The following is a 19,847-nucleotide window of genomic DNA, read 5'->3' as shown; positions in this document are numbered from 1 at the left end:
CACCCAGAGATGTAGTTTCCGAGTCTGTAATAGCACGCTATTGCTGGCAGGGGTAGAAACCTGCACACCTTCTGTGCCTGACCCTTTTCTCTCTCAGCTTTCACTTCAGTGCTGTGCTTGCAGAAGCATATCATTAAGCTGACTGCTTCAGGCATTCAGGGCAGAGACCTGGCTTTCCAAACACACAAGGTTTTGTTGGCATATCCAGAGGAAGTTTGTGAGAGGAAGTAGAAATGGATAATTTAAGGAAAAAGGCCTGTTTTAAAGACAGAAAATTGTATGTTCTGCCCTAGATTGAATTTTCAAAGTGGAATTTGAATGTAAGAATATGAAAGAGGTGTGTGTGTGTGTGTGTCTGTGTGAAATGTGGCAGGGACTTCTGTCACATGTACTATTGAAAAGTCAGTCTGTCTCTGTACTTGTCAAAGATGAGCTCAAGATGATGATAACTTTCCTCTAATTAAATGGAAAGAGTTAAATAAAATTTTAAAAAAATGGATCTAAATTAACAAAGTTTTTTTCATCTCAGGAGTAAAGTAAATTTGCCTGTCTGATAGAAAGGAAAATGATTTTTTAAGAACTCTAACCTATTCTTCAAACTGCACAGCAGTCAGATATAACATTATGTCTTGGATAAACTGAAATTGCTGTGACCAGATGATCTTTTCTACTGCAAATACTGCATTATTTATTACATTTATTTCAATGGCAGCTATTTCCATTGTTTGCATATATATTTAGAAATAAAACTGACACCATTGTTTTAACCATTTTTGATTTTAGATACAGTTAACCTCTGCAAATAGTAGATAAAGCAATGAAATGTAAATTACTATTCCACTCCTCAGAAAAAAAATAAAGATCATTGAACTTCAATTATAGTATCATCTTAATTCATCTATGCTGGTGGCTGCACATAGTAAACTCATATGACAGTCTGTATGAATTCAGTCTGACCCTGAGCACTCACAGGAATTTCATCTGCAACAGCTTTAAAAGAACCAAAATTCTCCTTGTGAGATCTTTGCCAGAAGTCATGGTTATGAGTAGCAACAATCTTCAGATCAGGCTCTTGATGAGAAATATCACAGGAAGAAAAAGGGTGACATCAGACCTATAAAATAATGATCAAAGACTATAGTACACTTGGAATGTTCTCTTTTTATTTTAAATATACCTATTACAATATTTTGTTAGGCTTATAATAGAGCACTATTATTTACATGATTCAGTGTTTATCCTTTAGGGAGAATTCCAGTGCTCAATAAATAAGAGTCAATGAGCTGCTCGTTAACCATCTTGGAATCAGTGTTCTGAAATATTAATTTCACATAAAGAGTGAAAGTCTCTGAAATAATTATGGTAACCTGTAGTTTCATTCAGTAGGTATCTTCAGTCTGCAGGTAAATGATGTTGAAAACTCTGAATATAGCTATAGGTGATCAGAAGAAAGTTCAACAACAACATCATATTAAAAAAAATACCACAAAGCATCAGTGGTTGACCTCTACATTTTCCAGATGCATCTCAGGGTGAGGGTAGTGTTCAAAGGGAACAAAAAACTGGTTTTTGGTAGACTCCCTGATATAAAATATCTAGATCATGGGGCAAAATATACAATCACTAATAAATAAAAAATACAGCTTTTTACAAGATCTTTCAGCATGGCATCTTAAAATGTGCCTGCAGGTAAGAATGATTTATATTATTTTTATTAAGATTTAGTTTGCCATGGTTACTCTTTCTTATGCATGAATTTATGCATTATATATATATATATACTCTATAAAACACATAAAAGTTGTCAGTACAAGGAATATCATTAGCTGGGAACATGAAGAAAGGGTTCCTATCAAATCTCACTCGGTGTTATGTGTGTAAGTTCAAATGTACTAGAAAGGGACTTTGGTCCTGATCTTGCACTAACACAATAAATGTAGTCCCCATGCTTCTATGTACAGAACTTACTCTCCCAGTCCTGCCTTGACAACCAGCCCATTTTCATGTGGCCCATCACATTGAATCAGGACAAACACCTTGTTCTGTTTTTTTTCCCTAATCCTCATTAATGTACCTCTGAGGTCAAATCCATGGCACGTTATTTATATGACTGAATATCTAAGTTGTTCAACTATGGCACACAGTTTTGTTTCCTAAACACACACAAAGACAGCAGGGAAATGCAGCTCGTAACTACCAGGCATTTATCCTAGAAAATGTGACATTGTCATCATTATTGAACTAGAAACTTATGTTTATTGACAGTGAGCCTATTTTTCAACAAAACATCATTGATTTTAGTAGCATTACAGTTTGGCAAAGAATAGTTTCTGAATTATCCCTGTTACAGATTTGAATCTCTGGCACATTTAAGACACTCACCCACCTATTCAAATAATATTTTAAAGCAAAATTAATGTTTGATATAAAATAACAGTTGTGTTGCAAATGTGGAAAAATAGTCTACAAAAAATAAGTATAAAAGTGATCTCAGATTTATGAATATGTTTCATATAAACAAGTCCAGGTGAATAATCTGTGTTAGAAATGGCCCTTCATAGGCTGTGTCACAACAGAACATCACATTTTTCACAGTTTACAATAACACAGTTAGATTCACAATGTAATGACACCTTATATCAGAAAAATAGTATTTTACAAACTATACATTTGGCATCTATTTTTAGATTTTTCTTCAGTTTCTTTTTCAGTTCCTTTTTTCTTTTTCCTTTTTTTAAAATTTTCTTACAAAATAGTGCAAAATTACAGTGCGTTAATAGAAGATTTTGCAAATCCTAATAAAAAGTATATTTGACTGTTTTGTTCATTCACTGGAAACAGTTTGGCACATTAGGATTTTGTATAGATGGAAAAGCTTCTCACTTGCTTCTTCTCAGTGTATCCACGAATTCTTTTAAACATTAAATTGCACCAAGGGAGTTACCTTTCCAAACTTTTTTATCTCAGCTCTTATGTGTATCACAAAGCTGCAAAGAAAATGTACATTTTGTAATTATTTGCTGAACAACATATATCAGGCTGGCTTTTCTTATGATGTTATAAAGAAAAGGGTTGATGGGACAATTTGCCATCTGGTGACTTTTAAACTGCTTATTTACCGTCTCAAGGTTCCATAGGAAATTTGTCCCAACATATATATATATATATGTTGGTTTACCATATAATTTTCAAATTTTGCTGTCAAACATGTTTCTATATCTGGATCCAACCAGGCTATATCAAGCCAGGGGGATAAAGTTTCATCAAAATCCTCTTTTCCACTGGACTAATTCATAATAAAGAATAGCAAACAGTTGCTTTTGCTGCCAATTTGCAGTGATTAAATGATTTTCCTGCTAATTATTTACTTAAGAATGTTAATGAGGAGCTCCCCCAAGTATCAGTAATTCATTTGTACAAAATTTGTACAGACTGGCACCACACCTGAAAAAAATGCTAATTCTCTTATTCCTTGGAATAGCAAAGTCTTCTGCATTCTCATAAACAGGCTACAGGGAATAGGCTACAGGAGTGAGAGTGTCTTCAGCTACCCTGTGAGTGTGCCATGATAAGCACAGTGTGTCAGATGAGTCTCAGCTCATCTTCTTTGCCTTCCTTGGCTGAAAGCAGCAGTGCAAAACCTGAGAACACAGAATCATCTACTAGAGGGTGCCCAACAGTGGTCTGTAGAAATTAACTCATGATTCAGGCTGTTAACCTGGGGGGTGAAAGGCCCTCTGCCACATGAGCGAATATCTGAACTATTTGCTGCACAGAGACTGTTTTCAGTCAATTGTGTACAGAATATGGTGACACAAAAGATTGCCAATTAATTGCATTTGCAATAGAGTAATGAAGTGACTTGTTCCAGTAGGAAAACTACTGGTTGATGTCTCTAGGCCAAGTTCTTTCTCATGAGTTGGTGGTTTTATCATCTGTATCACCCCGTAGCAATAGTTCTATGAATTAAAATTACCACTGCATGTTTTTTTTAAATCAATTTATTGGTATTTCTGTACCTTTTATGAGCTATCTAACCAGTATGCTTTTTACATTGATTCTCTAAACATAGAACTGGCCATAGCACTAACTAGATATTCAAATATTAGAAGGGAGATATCCATGAATATGACAGGGATTTTTTACTCAAGCCACTTCACCCTTGGCTTAGTCCTTTGTTACTAGAATAGGAATATCCCAAATCACCTGCTAACTCTGGTAGAAGATTCGCCCAAGCAAGAAGCAAAAGATAAAGGTGAAATAACTATCTTGTATGAATCATATTGAATGATTTCTAATATTTTAAAATCACTTTTATTTAAAAAAAAAAAAGCCAAAACAGAAGTCAGGCAAAATTAATGAAAAAGCCCACCAGCTGATAGGTAGGTATACAAGTACTTCCCCTGGACTCTCCTCTCAATAACATACTAGTTTTGACCAAGGAAACACTTGAGTATTTGTTTAATTTTTACTGCTTGGTTTAAATAGGTCAGAAGCTTCCTTGTCAGCCTACACAGAGACACCTCTTGTTCCCACTTTGCACACACAGTGATTACTCACAGTCTCACCTAGAATGAACCAAATACTTTCCTCGGAGGAAAATCAGGTTTGGCTGAGACTGAGTCTCTGTAGGGCACACTGAGTCCAGATTTTAGGACATGACCAGGTTTTATGCTTTCATACTCGGAGAGTCCTTGAAATACTATCTCAGCATCCTCAGCCACTCTGGCTTCTTTATGTCATATATAAGTTCAGTGACCCTGCACAGGGCAGGCTGTTAGCTGAGGTGCTGTGTTGAGGAGATGGCCTGAGCTGGTGTAGGCACATTTAGTATGCTGAAGCAGAACAGTTGGGCCAAGATTTATTGGTTAGACCGCAAAACCAAATTAATCCAAGGTTTTCCGTGGACTACTCACTTAGTACTAAGCCAGTCTTTGCTCACTATGTACATGATGCAAAAGAGGCCACACAAATTGGTCTCTGATGTCTATAGATTGCACTCTGGTGCAATTCCTAAAGGCAATGAAAACATATTCTCTGGAGCCCCAGTACATTAAAGCATTTAAGATGTTCTTAAAATTATCACATGCTTAAGTCTCATGGTCATCTGTATACTCTTAAGGTCTTTTTGAACTGTGTCCAGAAAGTGTTGCTGCATGAGGACTTATAAATCAAAAAAGAAAATAAGAATAAAGATCTTTGTATCTAGATAAGAAATATAATTATCTTACTGACAGGCTTCTCTCTCCTCCTGAATGTTATTCTGCATCTAATAAAAATGGTAACACAAGGCCAACAGGAGTCCCATTCTTGAATAAACAGGAACAGTTATTGGTTATTTAACTGCTTGTTTAGAGATGAGAGAAAATTATGTGTTGGTTTTTTTTAAGCCTATTTTGAGAAACAAACATGAGTATCTAGAGAGAGCAGGTTGTTCTTTATTGTGTTCATTGGTGTCAATTCCCCATATCTTGCTCAGTCTGCATGAACTCTACAAATCCCCACATTCATGCTCTCTTAGTGCAACTTTCATTTTACTTGATCTGTTTCTTAAAAGACAAATATTTGCTGGATGTCTCACACTTTCTGTGGGCCTCAGTCTGCTTGCTCACTGTAGGTATTGACATATGGAAAGAGGCATTCAAAGAAACTGGCAACAGGATTCACTAAGGATTGGGAATCTCATACTAAGCAAGATATCCTATGGGTATTGCCTATGAAATGAAAGGAAAACTGCTTTAGAAGGATCTGCTGCCAGTTTTGTCTTACACCTGTTCACATTCAGTGGGGTAGCAGTGCATGTGCAGTTAGTATTTTATCTGGTTTGGGTCTTATTTTCCACACTGAGAAAGGCAGCAATGTTCATAGCCCAGTGCATGACAGAGAGCCTAAAAACATCCAAAGCAAGCCATTGTAGAAGAAAGAATGGTGGTTACTCCCTGTCTTTGCTGACTGCTTAGTTAGCTTGTGATGAGTGCAACTCAAAACTGCTGTGGATTGACAAACAAAATAAACTGAATGTCTGAAAGAAATTTGTTGAGAAAATAGTTAGAACTGGTGTGATCTATCAACTTCTAGTTCCCTTTTTTGGTACAATTATCTTGTTTTGCCAGTGGTACCAAAGCAAAATACCTATTTTATCTAGTCCCACGTAATTTACCCTTCACCCTTGGTTGAGTTTGCTCATTCTCTTTCACAGTGATTTGTTATTTGAGTCTGTTTACGCTTGCTGTTCAAGTAGAATAGATTACAAAGGAAGCACAGACCTCACAAAGCTGAATGTCATACACAGACTGAAAGCAGCCTTAGGTGAGTTAGGTGTCTAGGTCTAGGTAGGCAGTCTATGTATGCATGGTGCACAGATGTTTTATTTCCATTGCTTCTACATAGGCTGGACATGCCCAAAAATGCTTCATCTTCTGTCAACAAAGATCCTTATAGCCAGAACTGCTTAAGGCCTGATACCTGCAGATCACCTTAACATCCTAAAAAATTGTCTCAATTTTGTTCCAGCCCTTACTCTTCAAGAATGCCAGTGAGGCATTAGGCATAATGTATATTTTTTATGAATTGGTAATGATTGTTATGCATAATTCTGGATTAGATTTCTCTCCTGTTTTATTAATCCTTGAAGCAATTCTAGCAATGTCTCTGGAATGAAATGTATACAAGCCTTCTGTGGAGCTTCTCTTCTTGTGAAGAGAACAACACTCTTTCCAGTTCCATCAAAATACTTTCACCGTTTTTAAAACTCTTCTTAAAACTCAGCCTAAGATTAGCCATGCTGACTGGGTCCCATGCTTACAGAGGTAAAGATATTACTTACAAGATTAAAATTCAGCATCTGTTTCAAAACTTTCCTGTGTATACACTGACCAATATTTGTAGTAGCAATTCATATATCTTATATATGCTTACTTGTTATTACTATAAGGTCTTAGATGAACTTGCTGCCAAGAAACCAGTCTGATTCTACCTAAGGCCTCCTAACACACAGAACAGCTCTTGTGATCTGAAGTGAGGAATGAAATAAAGGATTGCACACATTCACCTTTCACTGAGGTCAATGCAAAAAACTTCCAAATTCCAGCACTGAGGGAATCAGGTTATTGAGCCAAACCAGTGGCATGTTCAGTCACTGAGAATTTTACAGTCCTCCTGAAAACAAAATGTTATGATGTCCTGTAGGACAGATGATAAGCTACAGCCACTTGCCTTCAAAATGATAAACTACTACTTGTATTACACGCATGTCAGAGGTTTGTTTTTAGAAGACTCAGTTTCCTTGTATTGCATTAATTTTCAAGGTAAGCTCATCTTGCTGCATACTAGAATGCTGGTGAGTTTAGGTGATTCACAGTATATTGAAAACTAGCTGGATCAAGGTACAGCTTTTGAAATCATAGGGAGAGAAGAAGTGATTCTATAACTTTTCAGTGGGGTTTTGAGTTCTAGAAATTTAACTAATTATTCTTTTAACCTTCTGTGTTTCTCTTCCACCCTGGAATAAAAACAAAATAAAAATCTGACATGCTAAATATGTATAATTTATCTCTCATTTACTTACTGCAGCAACATTTTTGTCTTCAAATTTAATTTCAGTTACTTGATTGACTGCTTTGTTTGACCAGGGTCTTATACATCTCATAAGCAGAAGTCTTTCTGGTTTTTTTTTCTTTTTTTCCAGTAGCAAGTGTGATTTGCAGCACTTTGGTCTGAAAATCCAAACTGATTTGCTTTCATTTGATACCAAAACATACTCATACATTTTTGGCATTAAACCAACTTTCTACATATGCACATATTGGCAATCAGAAATTTGTCTTAGGTGAAAGAAAGTAGTTAAATGACTCATGTTTAAAGCAGACATTTTAAACAGTTATGACAATCATCACAACTTTGCATTTTCTATTAGAGCAAATTTAATACTTAAAAATCTACTTATATTATAAAATATTGATAGCAGTTATTGCTCTAAAGAGTGCATTTTTAATACCTCTCATATAAAACATTTTCAACCCTCCAAATTCATTAACTTAATAAGTTGAGAGGTTATATGTCAGCCTGATAGCTTATTTACTGAATTTCAGCAAATTTCTTTCAGAAAATTGACTGCTTAGTAATTTTTTTCCCCACATTTATATGTCATAACATCAGGTTGTTTAGCTGCAGTTAAAATTCAACAGATCTTTACAGAATTGGGTGAAAATTCACTATTATTCAAGAAATTATATGAGAGAGCTTTCTAAAATTTCTCAGGAAACTGCTTCCAAAAATCCATTATTACCAGCTGAATTCAGTGCATGAAACTGATGTAATTGAACACCTTTGTTAAAATCTGTTTCTTTCAGTGTAACACTACTTAAAGCCCTGGTTCAGGTTAAAAATACTTGAGATATATTGATACTTGAGGGACAAGGGTGTGCTGCATTTGAATACACTGAAAAATTGGGTGAATCTGGGCTTGGGTCACCAGGATTGGTAATTTTCTCTAAATCTGACTTCTTTTTTCTTCAGAGGGCAGGAAGAAATATATTCCTAAAGCAACATAATGGGACCATTTGTTAGGAAACATTTTTTAGACACAAAGACTGTCTACTATTCTAATACATTTAAAAAACTATAATTCTAGGTTCATTACCCTTAAAAAGGGGGCAATTAATCACGCCTCCATAGAGTTAGGTATTTTACACTACTGTGCTCTTAAAATGCAAGATGAACATATGAAACTTTACTGTCTTTTGAAGTATTACACACATTTCTGTCTGGAACAGCAAATTATGTTCTTAAAATTTTCTCTGACATTTAAAAATGTTTTTTTAATTTTCACAATAGGTTAAACAACAAATATAATGTTAAAAATAAAAAATCTTAAAAATTACTATTTCAAGTGTCAGACTGGGACATGTTTCACAGAAAATGTGAAAAATTTTGTTTTAAATTTATAATAAGCAATCAAATACTCTTCAGTGCACATTATTATGTCTATTATAATTTGAAACTGAGTGCTGATGACTGCTGCTGCTGATCTTTTAAATCTCTTACAAAATATAAATAGGATAGCCAAGAGAAAATAACTGATAAACCATGACATGAGATTCTCTTTTCCTTCCTTTTTTTCTCTTTTCCTTCCCTCCACTTGGACTGAAGTCCTTTCTGTCTTCTTCAAAAAAGTGCACGCACATGCACACAGCCCCACACACACCCCCACACCCACACACAGCCCCCAAAAATTAATTCCAAAACCATTTTTCTAAATTTCCAATGGACTTGTATTCCTGGTGTCTTTTCACATGATCACAGGCAAGACATGCATGTGATTCCCAGAACCTAGGAAGGTGCACTGAAAAATCCTTCTTCCAGTTGAAATAACTAAGATACATCTTGTTATTTTTGTCAAGCATCAGAAGATATTCTGCCAGCTCTCTGGGGGAGAGAAAATCTTCCACATGTATGAAAGAGTCTGCTGGAATGTAATTCTCATAATTTTCTCTGGAAGGGCCCAGTACAACTGGTACTGATCCAGCCAGAAGAGCATTGTAAAGTTTCTCAGTAATGTAATCTTTGTGGATTGAATTTTCAAAGGAAAGGTAGAATTTGCAGGAGGAGATAGTTGGAATCAAGTTTTTATCGTTGACGTAGTCTCCGAAGGCTTGTCCATAGGTGTGGATTTCAATGTATTTGCTAAGCTCGTTGTAATACTTGACTCGAGCGTGCTCAGGGTTCCAGTTACTCACAACCCAGCAGACCAAGTTCTCCTTACTTGGTACTTCAAACGTGAAGGAACTCGTACCAACCATCATGAAGCCGTAAGGCACCTGGATATCTGAGTCACGCCGGTAAGTCAGGGTCAGGTTAAAAAGGTGTTCAATGCCACTCTTTTGTGGAGTGTGAGTTGGAGACTCCAAGTTCATCCAAATCCACTTCTGGAATGGTGGCCTGGCTTGCTGAGGTAAATTAGCCAGATCCCAGCTAATGTCTCTGTGATGAATGAGAACAGCATGGGATCTGTTATATAGCGAGCGGTCAATAGTCAGATGGCACCCAGGGATATTGAACATGGTTTGGCAGGATGTTAGATCGAATGTCTGACCAAATGGCCACACCCAGATCAAAACAGTAGTTTCATTGAGATTATCAGTTTTGGAAGAAAAGAAGTTCTTCATTTTCAAGACTGAACTGGCTGATTCTATAGGACCAGAAATCCAGCTATTTGTTGGTTTGATATAAATTAATATAAATGCCATGAAACAACCAAGGATAATGAAGATAATAAAAAATGGCCGGAAAATTCCTTTAGATGTCGATGTCATAATTTGCTCTGAGAAAAAAAAAACAAGAGAAAGAGAGAAAATAATATCAGATATTAAATTACATATATATGTCCTGTTAAAACCGTCAGATATCACATTAGAAAGTACTTCAATAAAACTGAATTGCCACCTCAGAAATTTCCTTTGAGTGGAGAGGGCATAGGTTCTTGCACACCATGACAAAGTGACAATATTTCTGTTCTTCACATTAAAAGCTCACTGACAAATTAAAAGCAGGATTTTAATATGTCTCATACTTGGTGAATCAGTATATATTGAGAATTTTTTTTTTGCTTAGAACCTAGGCCAAGCATTTGGAACACAGAAGACAGACAAAACTGCCCTTTAATTCTATCCTTGTGTCTGCATAAAGGGTAACATGCTGTAGATTTGTTGCTTTTGTATTTGTGTGAATGTGGAGGACACAGGATTAGAGGACTGAAAAAGGAAGGGACTAGAACTTTAATTGTGTAATCAATAAGACTCTTATTAGAAAACTAGTTCATGTCTGGTGGCTACATAGCGATGAATATTCATGCCTTCTCCAGGGGACTCCTAAAATACCTAGGGGAGGAAGCACCAGTAGAGGATTTTCCTATGCAGCCACATATATATTTCCCACATAAAGAAAAATAAACAGAAATGAATTAAAAAGATGTCCTTGTATATTTCATTTTGGGTTTATATACTAAAATTTAAAAGAGTCAAGATATTCTGCATTGTTGTGAGATATTATTTTTTATCCCATGGGGAGATAGGTCTGAGGAGCTCACATAGCCTCCTTTATCCTTGCTCTAGTTGTTTCCTCCTGAGAAGTGATCAATCTCTTTCCAGAACTACTCTTCCATGTGGTTCTTGCAAAACCTAACAAAGTTAGGGGTTGTTAATTGCTAACCCTTGATCCTGAATGTAGCCCTAGAACTCACAGATGTTCTAAAACTAGAAAAAGTTAACCATGCAGCACCATGGCACACAAGGGAGAAGGAGGGGAAATCAGTTACCAGAAAAAAGTGCTCTGAATTTACTGGCACACTGTAGTTTCTACCATGCATTACAATTACTGTAAAATTTGTCTTTATTTTTCTCCATATTTTTCAATTATTTGTGTTTTGTTATCTTGGCTAGATAGCCCCACCAAAAATTATTAGAATCCCCACCCTTATAAATAGAAAAAATATATATTAAAAAAAAATTAAATATGTATATATATATATGTATGTATAATTAAAGTCAAAGCAGAAAGTGAATTTCAGGCCTTTTAAACTGCTTTCATAGCTCATCTCTTCCTACCTCTGAAATAAGTCAATAAATTCAGAATGAAGACAAGGTAGAATGTGATTCAGAAGTCCACTAATAGCACATTGCTGCCTTTGTGAGAGCAAAAACTGATGTGTGAGTGTAGCACTACAGTTCAACAGGAATGTTTTCACATTCATTGTTGAGGAAAGGAAAAAGGAGGCAACATCATGCTTAGCTTTACTCTAACACTGTATCTTGAAGAAAAGGGAGTTTGCCACAATATCTCCCCTGGGTTTGGGAAGATGGTTGATGTTAATTCTGGTTTTAGTTAGAGAGGTGGGTTAAACCTTGTCTGGCTGTCAGACCCACCCAGCCACTCTCTCATTATCTCTCCTCAACAAAATATGGGAAGAAAACAAGATGAAAGTCTCATGAGTTGAAGTAAGGACAGAAAAGTCACTTACCAGTCATAGATTAAACAGAGTCATCTTGGGGCAAAATAATGTAATTTATTGCCATTTAAAATAGATGTATATAGTGAGAAACCAAGACAAATACTAAAATTTCCCCTCACCTTTTTCCCAGGCTCAGCTTCCTCCTTCATTCCCAACTCTTATACCTCCTACCCACCCCTGAGCAGTGCAGTGGGATAGGGAATGGAGGTTTGTGCTCAGTCCACAACTATTCCTCTTGGCTGCTCCTTCCTCCTCATACATTTCCCTTCCTCCAAAATGAGTCCTTCCTACGAGATACAGTTCCTTCAGGGAAAAAAAACAACTTAGCTACTGAGTGGGCTGTCCACGGGATGCTGTTCCTTCAGGACACATCCTCCTGCTGTGACATGGGGTCCTCCCCAGGACACTGTGGGCTGCAGGGGAATATTTGCTCTAGTGCCTGAAGTATGTCCTCCTATCCTCGTTGCTCACAAGGTTGTTTCTCACGTTTCCTCCCTAATTCTCCACTGTTTGTGCTTTTCTTAAATGCCCTTTCCCAGAGGTGCCACCCCCTTGTGGTTTAGCCATGCCCTGCAGTGGGTGTGTTATGCTGGAATTGGCATGGGGTGGCCCTGGCTGCTCTTGGGAGAGGCTCTCTGCCAGCCCCAGGTGCCAGTGCCTGGGCACAAACACCTCCTACAATTATAAAGAATATATGGTGTACTGAATCTGCTGCTTTTGTCTAGGCCCTTTTTCTGAAGGACATAGTTTAGCAGGCCCTCTCTGCTTTCAGCAAAATGATCCTGAGGGGAGTAAAGGAGGGAAACTGCGTATCAATGGCTTTTCCACTTATCCTCATCAGTTTCAATCCCTCTGAAATAAAAACAATGCTTTCTAGCAACATTACATTGGCTTTTTACAGCCTATGTTGATTGCTGCTGGAAAAAATGTCTAGAAGGAAGGTTATGACCTATGAGTGCCTAAGACTGCTTCCTTTCCTATGGGGAATGGGACCTCTAAGGAAGAAGGGATTTAGGTTGAACAGCTCTAGGAGATGCAGCTCAAGAGAAAAATAAGAGGCTGAGCTGATATTCATGTAAAGCTGTTCTGTTTCTGTGCTATTGAAAGCGATACACAGAACAGGTATAACTTATCACTGAACAGATAGTGTGAGCTGAGTTTGGACAATAGATTGCAAAACATGTTTATTCACAGGAGCTGATCATTTTCTAGGGATTGAAAAGGATGATGAAAAATCAGAAAAGGATTTTAACATTGTGCCTTGTAACATAGTCACACTCCAGTTAAAAGCTCTTTGACTCAAGTCTCTGACAGGGATTATTTTACACTAAGCTCTTCTGCTAACTAATAACAAACCCCTGCATCATCACATGACAATTCTTACTACATAGGAAATGAACAGATATTATGTATTCTGTTCTCTGCTTGAAATTCTAGTTTGTCCAGGCTGTTGTATTTGTGTGGGAAGGTTTTGAACTGTAGAACCAATGTGAAGATTATCACTTGTGGTTTGTGCCAATATTAACATCCGACCATGTTAAACAGATGAGTTTACCTATTTTTGGCTCTTCTGGGTTGATTTCCTCTCCTGGCTTTGCTGCCCTGTGAACGCATGTCCCTTTTCCTGATCTGGGATCATGGTTCTTAGATTTTGCCTTTTACCAAAACACTGATCTGCATCCAGGCCGTATAGTCTTTTATAGTCCTGCATCCTTTGGATTAGGAGAACTAACCATTCATTATGCAGACCCACAGATCCATCAGATGCACTGGCATCACTGGTGTGCTTTGCTCTGAAACTAATATTAATGGGAGGGTGGAAAAGGGTTCTAATAGCAAGGCCCATTAAAAAATTGAATTAGAGTCTTGCAAGGAAGCAGAGGACCTGAGCAGACTCCTAAAAATACCACTTAGCTATACCCTGAGGAGCTGGACACAATTTTTTCATGGAGTTCTATTTTTGTATTCCATTTTGTGGAATACAGTAATAACTATTAAGATGCATACTAGGAATAGCAGCAATTTTTCCTGACAAAGTGCTAACGGAATCAATAATTTCTGTACTTCACAAGGCAGATTGAGGAACCTATGGAATGGGCCAGAAAACTCGGCTTTCATGGCTTTTGGGACTGAGTCCTGTGCACAGGCAGGCAGCAGTATGTACAGTGCAGGCATGTGTTAAGCACTTGTTGACAAATATTATTTGCATAGCATCATAAAATGGTTTGGGTTGGAAGGGATTTTCTTGAGAAGTAGCTTGTGTATACCACTAGGACATAAAAGAAATGGTGCACTAGAATTCATAGATTATTTTTTCCATAATAATCTCCAAAATGGGTAGTATTTTCCATACTTATTTATGTCCTTCTTTTCTGTGCCCAAGATAACCATTAACATCCCACTGTAATTCTCACTATAAAGGTGACACTAAGGAGACATTTGTTACAAGCCATCCAGGCAAGTCACCTTAGTTCACCCTTCCTCTTTCATGGCTTTCCTTCCACCACAGAATCACAAATTTCCTTTCTGTTGATTCCCTCCCCCATGCATGTCGGAGTCTGAAAGGAAAACTTTGTCAAAGAGATGTGTTTACTGAGATTTTTGCCAGCTGGAAGAATTCTGTACTTTTGATAGTTTTGTTATAAAGTACATTTCAGAGTGTTGTGGCGTAGCAAGTATTTTCTAGGTGCTTTTGTTCTCAAGTTGAAAGCATAGTATTTCATCAGTGCAAGACTGTTTTTCTCAGTATAAAACTTAGCAAGACTTCTTTTAAAGTGCAAATCTTGGCATTCTATCAGCAAGCAACTGCATTTAGCAGCAACACAAACAGGGAGATAGTAATGGGGTATCAGCCCTGTTAACCCCAAGTTAGCCAGGCAAGGCTTGCAAAAATATGTCTATTTTTTGAATGCATTATGTTTATTAAGAAAAAAATGAATTTTATGGAAACAATTTTATCATATTTTCATTGCAATTTGGACTCTCAGTCATTCCAGAAGGTACAGATATGTTTTGGATTTTTTTTCTGATTATGCAATAGTGCAGTGGGGAGAAAATATAACCTTTCTCATCAATAATAATGATGCCTATTTCTCTGGCATTTTTAGCATCAATTTCTCCAGTTTCTCAAGGTTTTGCCAGTATCCCAAAATATATCACTACTTGCAGAAGTATTACTTTCATTACTAGTCTAGTACTGAGATTGTCCAAAGGAAAAGGACAGTATTTTAAAATAAAAATGAAGCAAAGATTCTTAAAAGCATGGACACCGAATAGTGAACAATAGATCACTTTACTTTTCACACCTTAGAATTCTTAAGCATTTGGGGCTAATTCTTGTGTTCACCACTAGCTGGTCTCGGGATTCCTCAGGCAGAAATACTTAACCTCAAGATGATCTCTGAGGATCACTCCTGCCATCAGAGTGGGTGAAGAGCAGTAGGATTTTGAGGTTAACAGAAGTGTCAGAGGTAGGTACCTCCAGAAACAGAGTCAAGGTAGATACTTCTGGGCTATAAAAGTACAGTGGAATGCAGTGGGTACTGATAGGAATCACAAGCAAACAATTGTTTTTGTTTGAAAGAAGGCTTATTTGAGATTGCTATCTGTGTCCTCTGGCATGTATTACCAGCCTTGGCCATGGCATATCTGCATTTATGCTAACAGCTGGATTTTCTTAAAGCACACTTCCAATTAGCTGGAGCTTTTTCACCTGCAGTATTAAAGAAAACCTGATTACCTCAGGATAGCCAGTGTGTAACTTCTTATCTCCAAGTCACTGCTGCATGGGCATGCCCCCAAGTGCTTTTGCTTTAGCTCTCTGAAACTGGAATGCTCCCTTTTATTTGAATTAGTTCTCACTGCTCCCAGTTAAGCTTCCTCTCTTGCAACCAGAACAGTGGATTTTTCCCCCCCAACATCCAAACACAGGCTTGCTTCCACACATTTCCATGCCTGTCCACAGATTTCTGAAAACAGCCCAGCATGAAAAGGCTCAACAGAGCTGCACAGAGTTAAAAGACTGAAAACTGAATGAGCTGCTGATCTCAGACTGCATATTTTTATTCTACTGTTTACAACATTCTTTCTTCCCCTCTCCACCTCCTTTGTTTTTGAGTTATTTGTTAATTCCACAGATTCCAGTTTTGTGTATTTGCACTCTGAGAACAGTATAGAATCATTTCATTCAGTGGTGGTAAATGTTACTTTGAACAGTTTTAGAAAAATTACCTAAAAGCACCCCAAGGACAAGTAGCCATTAAGACAGATTGCTTAGGGATGGTGCAGAACCTATCACTGGAGACTGGTAAGAGCAAGGTTAGACAAGCACCACTAAGCAATGAGAGATCAGATTGTGCCCCCAGGTCCTAGGGCTGGGCTAGAATGACCTCACTTGATTCCTTCCTCCCTTATGCTCGTAACATTAAACACAGATTCTTATAAAATGCACCTAATAAGAACACAAGCTGGCAGTCTAAAACTGCAAAGAATTGCAGAATGAGTAATAACATTTCCCATCTTCAAAGTTATCTTGCAAACTATGAAATAGTCAGATGGTACAGAGTGAAAATGTGAAAAAAGTGAAAAATTATGTGGACAACAGCAACTACAAAGTCCTCATTTTCAAAGGCTAAACCTAAACCTTCCTGTCAGTTGCTAGATGGGATACTGCTGCTTTTTTTGTGAATATCTGAATTTAAAAAAAACCCTGTTCTCAGCTTCCTTCTCCAAATTGCTGTGCAATGCACAGCATCCTGCTACGGCTCAGCAGCCCCGAGCCTTCCCCCTGATTGTCATCTATCCTCTCCTTCTCTCCATAGCAGTCACACACTGTCACTCTCCTGCTGCTTATGCAACAGCTCAGTGGTTTCTTACTGTGATCCAACTGTACAGCAAAAGACATTAGCCAGGGACACAGAGTCTCTCAGAACAGCAGGGGAAAATGGCTAAAGCACTGCTGTCCATACTGGAGTGACCCTGTATTCACCAGCACTGCCACATATGAAAAAAAAAATACAGTCCTATTGGCAAGAAACTTTTCCAGACAATCTGGAGTTAGTTTCAGGACGCTCCACATGGCAGCAGCGTTACTTTCTAATCATGAGCTTTTAAGTTTGTCTCAGAGGGTACAGGAGGTACCCTTTCCTTCCCTTGGTACAACTGGAAAACAAATGGCATGCAAAGTGATCAGAACCTCAGCAGATTTGCCAGCCTTGGTAACATGCAGACAGAACCTTTTTTTACCTTAACTTCCACGTTTGCTTGTCCACATCACAGCTAGCTTATGACCGACAGCAATCTGCAAAAGGGGTGGTGGCTTTCCATACTGTGCTAGGTATAGAAAATGGAGTTCTTCAACACTGTAGCTTAGTAGCAAATTTTATCTGCCTTGTCAGGAAAGAGCTTTTTATCTTCTTGAGTATAAAGCTCATCCTAGTTATGCAGCACAAGCCAGTCCATGCCTCTTTCAAAAGCCCTGAAAAGGCTCTGCACAAAATGAAGCTGATCAAAGAAAAGTGCTCCCAAAGCAAGTGGTCTCTTCCTCCCTTCTTTCCATGTGGTTTGGGAACAGCAAACTGCTGTTCTCTCTGATTCTGCCAGGATTGCAGAAAGAGCTCTTCAGCAGCTTTGTGACCAGCTTGTGAAACTGCAGCCAGCCAGCTGAAATATGAATAACGTACCTGCACAAGCTGTGTATTTCTGATGGCCACCCGCCCACCTGAAAGCCCTGATTAACACACAGGGGCTCTGAAAATGACGTGAGCGAAGCCAAACAGAGAGGGAGCACGAAGTGGCAGGAGAATAGCCATAGGCATTCCTGTGCACATAAGTTTAACTCCCCATCAAAAAATCACAGTTGCTTCTGACTGATTTCCTAACGTGTATTTTCCTTGCATAGTGAAGAAACACCTCCTCCTGCGAAGAAGATTAATCAGAATCAGGAAAAAGCATAGGATGCCTACTTATAATATTGAACACTTACTCTAGGGCATATTAGTTCTATGGCAAAGCAAGACTTCTGGAGCTCTAAGCAGCAGCTGTTTGTGCAGATATGATTAGAGGCTAGGTGCAGTAGTTACGCTGCTGTATCTTGCTGCATAAGCAAGCTTGAAAAATTTAATTGAGATTTAATGCTGCCTTTTTCTGCAGATGCAGCTTCATAGATCTGAGGATTTTGCCAGTGGCAACACAACTTGTGAGATAGCTCTGCAGCCAGGAAAGAAAGCCTGAGAGGCCTTTAAGAAATACCATAAATTCCCCATAATCTGATCTCTGCTTAACATATCACTTCTCTGCTTGCCTTAGCACCTTTTCCTTAAGAGACTTGTTATACCTCTAGGTATGTGATCTGTCCTGATATAACTGGTTTTTTTTAGGATGCAGGTCAATGTTCTTCTTTTAATTTGAAAAATATTCTGTGCTACGGATACTAGTTGCCAGTGAGACAACTGTCCTAGAGAGAAAAGAAAGCTACAGAAATGCTCAAATCAATTGCAATCTACTCTGTGGCTGAATTGGAGAATGCCATTTACTACTACATTAACAGAGAAGAGAGGTGATAATTTATAGGGTTATGTTTTAAAACTATGTCCATATTCTTTGCAAATTAGACTTTTTTCCCATCACAGAATGGAAGGATGGGCATTTGTTTTACAAATACAATCAACAGAATTGGGTTTCTTGCCTTTTTTGAGCCAAGAAGAAACGAAGTGTTGGTCAAGAGGATTCAGGATAGCCAAGAGTCCTCATCCAGGTTCTTCTAGTTGTCTTAATGCCTTGAGCAGAACTCCTCACTGATCCAGCTTTCTTAAAAGCCCATCAAAAGCTTCAGGTTAGCTTCTGTGCATAGAGAATATAAATCCTTCATATTCTAATATACTGAGTGCCAAAAACAATGGCTGCTTATTTTCCATCTGGGAAAAGTGCAATTCAAGTAAGTGATGGATTGTACACACTTGTGTCTGTAAGGACACCAGCACTAATTGGAAGCATGGAAAAACAGCACCAATCATTTTCATTGCACCAACAGCTATGTTCTCAAGATTACTTGTGTTGGTAGTACCAAAATATTTCAAAAGAATAAGCTGTTAAGTATAGGATAGAAGGTGATTATTAAAAAATGCTCTTGAATAAAAAACTTGTCTTGCTGGAGCAGGATTAGTAATTCACTATAAAGATTATACTATGCTGCAAAATTTGGACACTGAAAACAAGAACAGAAGACTTAAGGTCTGATACAAGTGCCTTTTTACTCAAACACAGGGAGAAAGAGCAAAAAGGAAATTCACAAAAAGTAAATTCAGAAACTTTTCTAATAAGTTTAAATGTATGCATGCACGCAAACAGAAACAAAAGCTTAATTACCTAAAAACTAAAGTGTGATAAAACAAGAATATTTTAAAAACAATATATATTTTAGATAGTGTATAGTACAAAAACCTGCAAAACTAACAATTCCTCAACCTCTCAAACTGTACACTCTTCTGAGAAAACAAAATTGCAGTTGAGAGAAAGCAGTCATTAATTTCGTGGAGTGTCTCTTTGTATGCATAACAAAAGGAAGAGCAGACAGCTGGAACAGCTGAGAAGCTGAGAAATACAAAGCTTAACAAAGTCACTGAAGAGGCTTTTTCTGAAAAAACTGAAGTCCTTCAGTGAAGAAATAGCAAATACACAAGAGGAATGGGTTGAAGGAACAATTGTCTGAAAAAATCCTCCAGTAGTTGCAAACACTGACATGTTTTAAGGTGATGTTTTCTTTTCACTACTTACTGTCCAGGTTAACATAGACACTGATGTCTCTGAGAGCAACCCAAGGTTAGAACATGGCAATGAAGAA

General features: G+C 37.6%; 1 protein-coding gene across 4 annotated transcripts in view; it reads right to left on the bottom strand.

Annotated features, from left to right (window-relative positions):
• Positions 1 to 1,141: 1,141 nt before the first annotated feature.
• Positions 1,142 to 19,847, bottom strand: part of FUT9 (fucosyltransferase 9) — a 105,942-nt gene continuing 87,236 nt past the window's right edge. For all 4 annotated transcript variants that reach the window (XM_086876563.1, XM_086876561.1, XM_086876564.1 and 1 more), the window contains one exon: positions 1,142 to 10,321. In XM_086876563.1, the coding sequence (XP_086732689.1) occupies positions 9,234 to 10,321 (1,088 nt within the window). In that variant the 3' untranslated portion in view covers positions 1,142 to 9,233. The remainder of the gene's footprint in view (positions 10,322 to 19,847) is intronic.

This window comes from Cyanistes caeruleus, chromosome 2 (genome assembly GCF_971803275.1).
Source record: "Cyanistes caeruleus chromosome 2, bCyaCae1.hap1.1, whole genome shotgun sequence".
Lineage (NCBI taxonomy): Eukaryota > Metazoa > Chordata > Aves > Passeriformes > Paridae > Cyanistes > Cyanistes caeruleus.
This window is presented reverse-complemented; position numbering and strand designations above follow the sequence as displayed.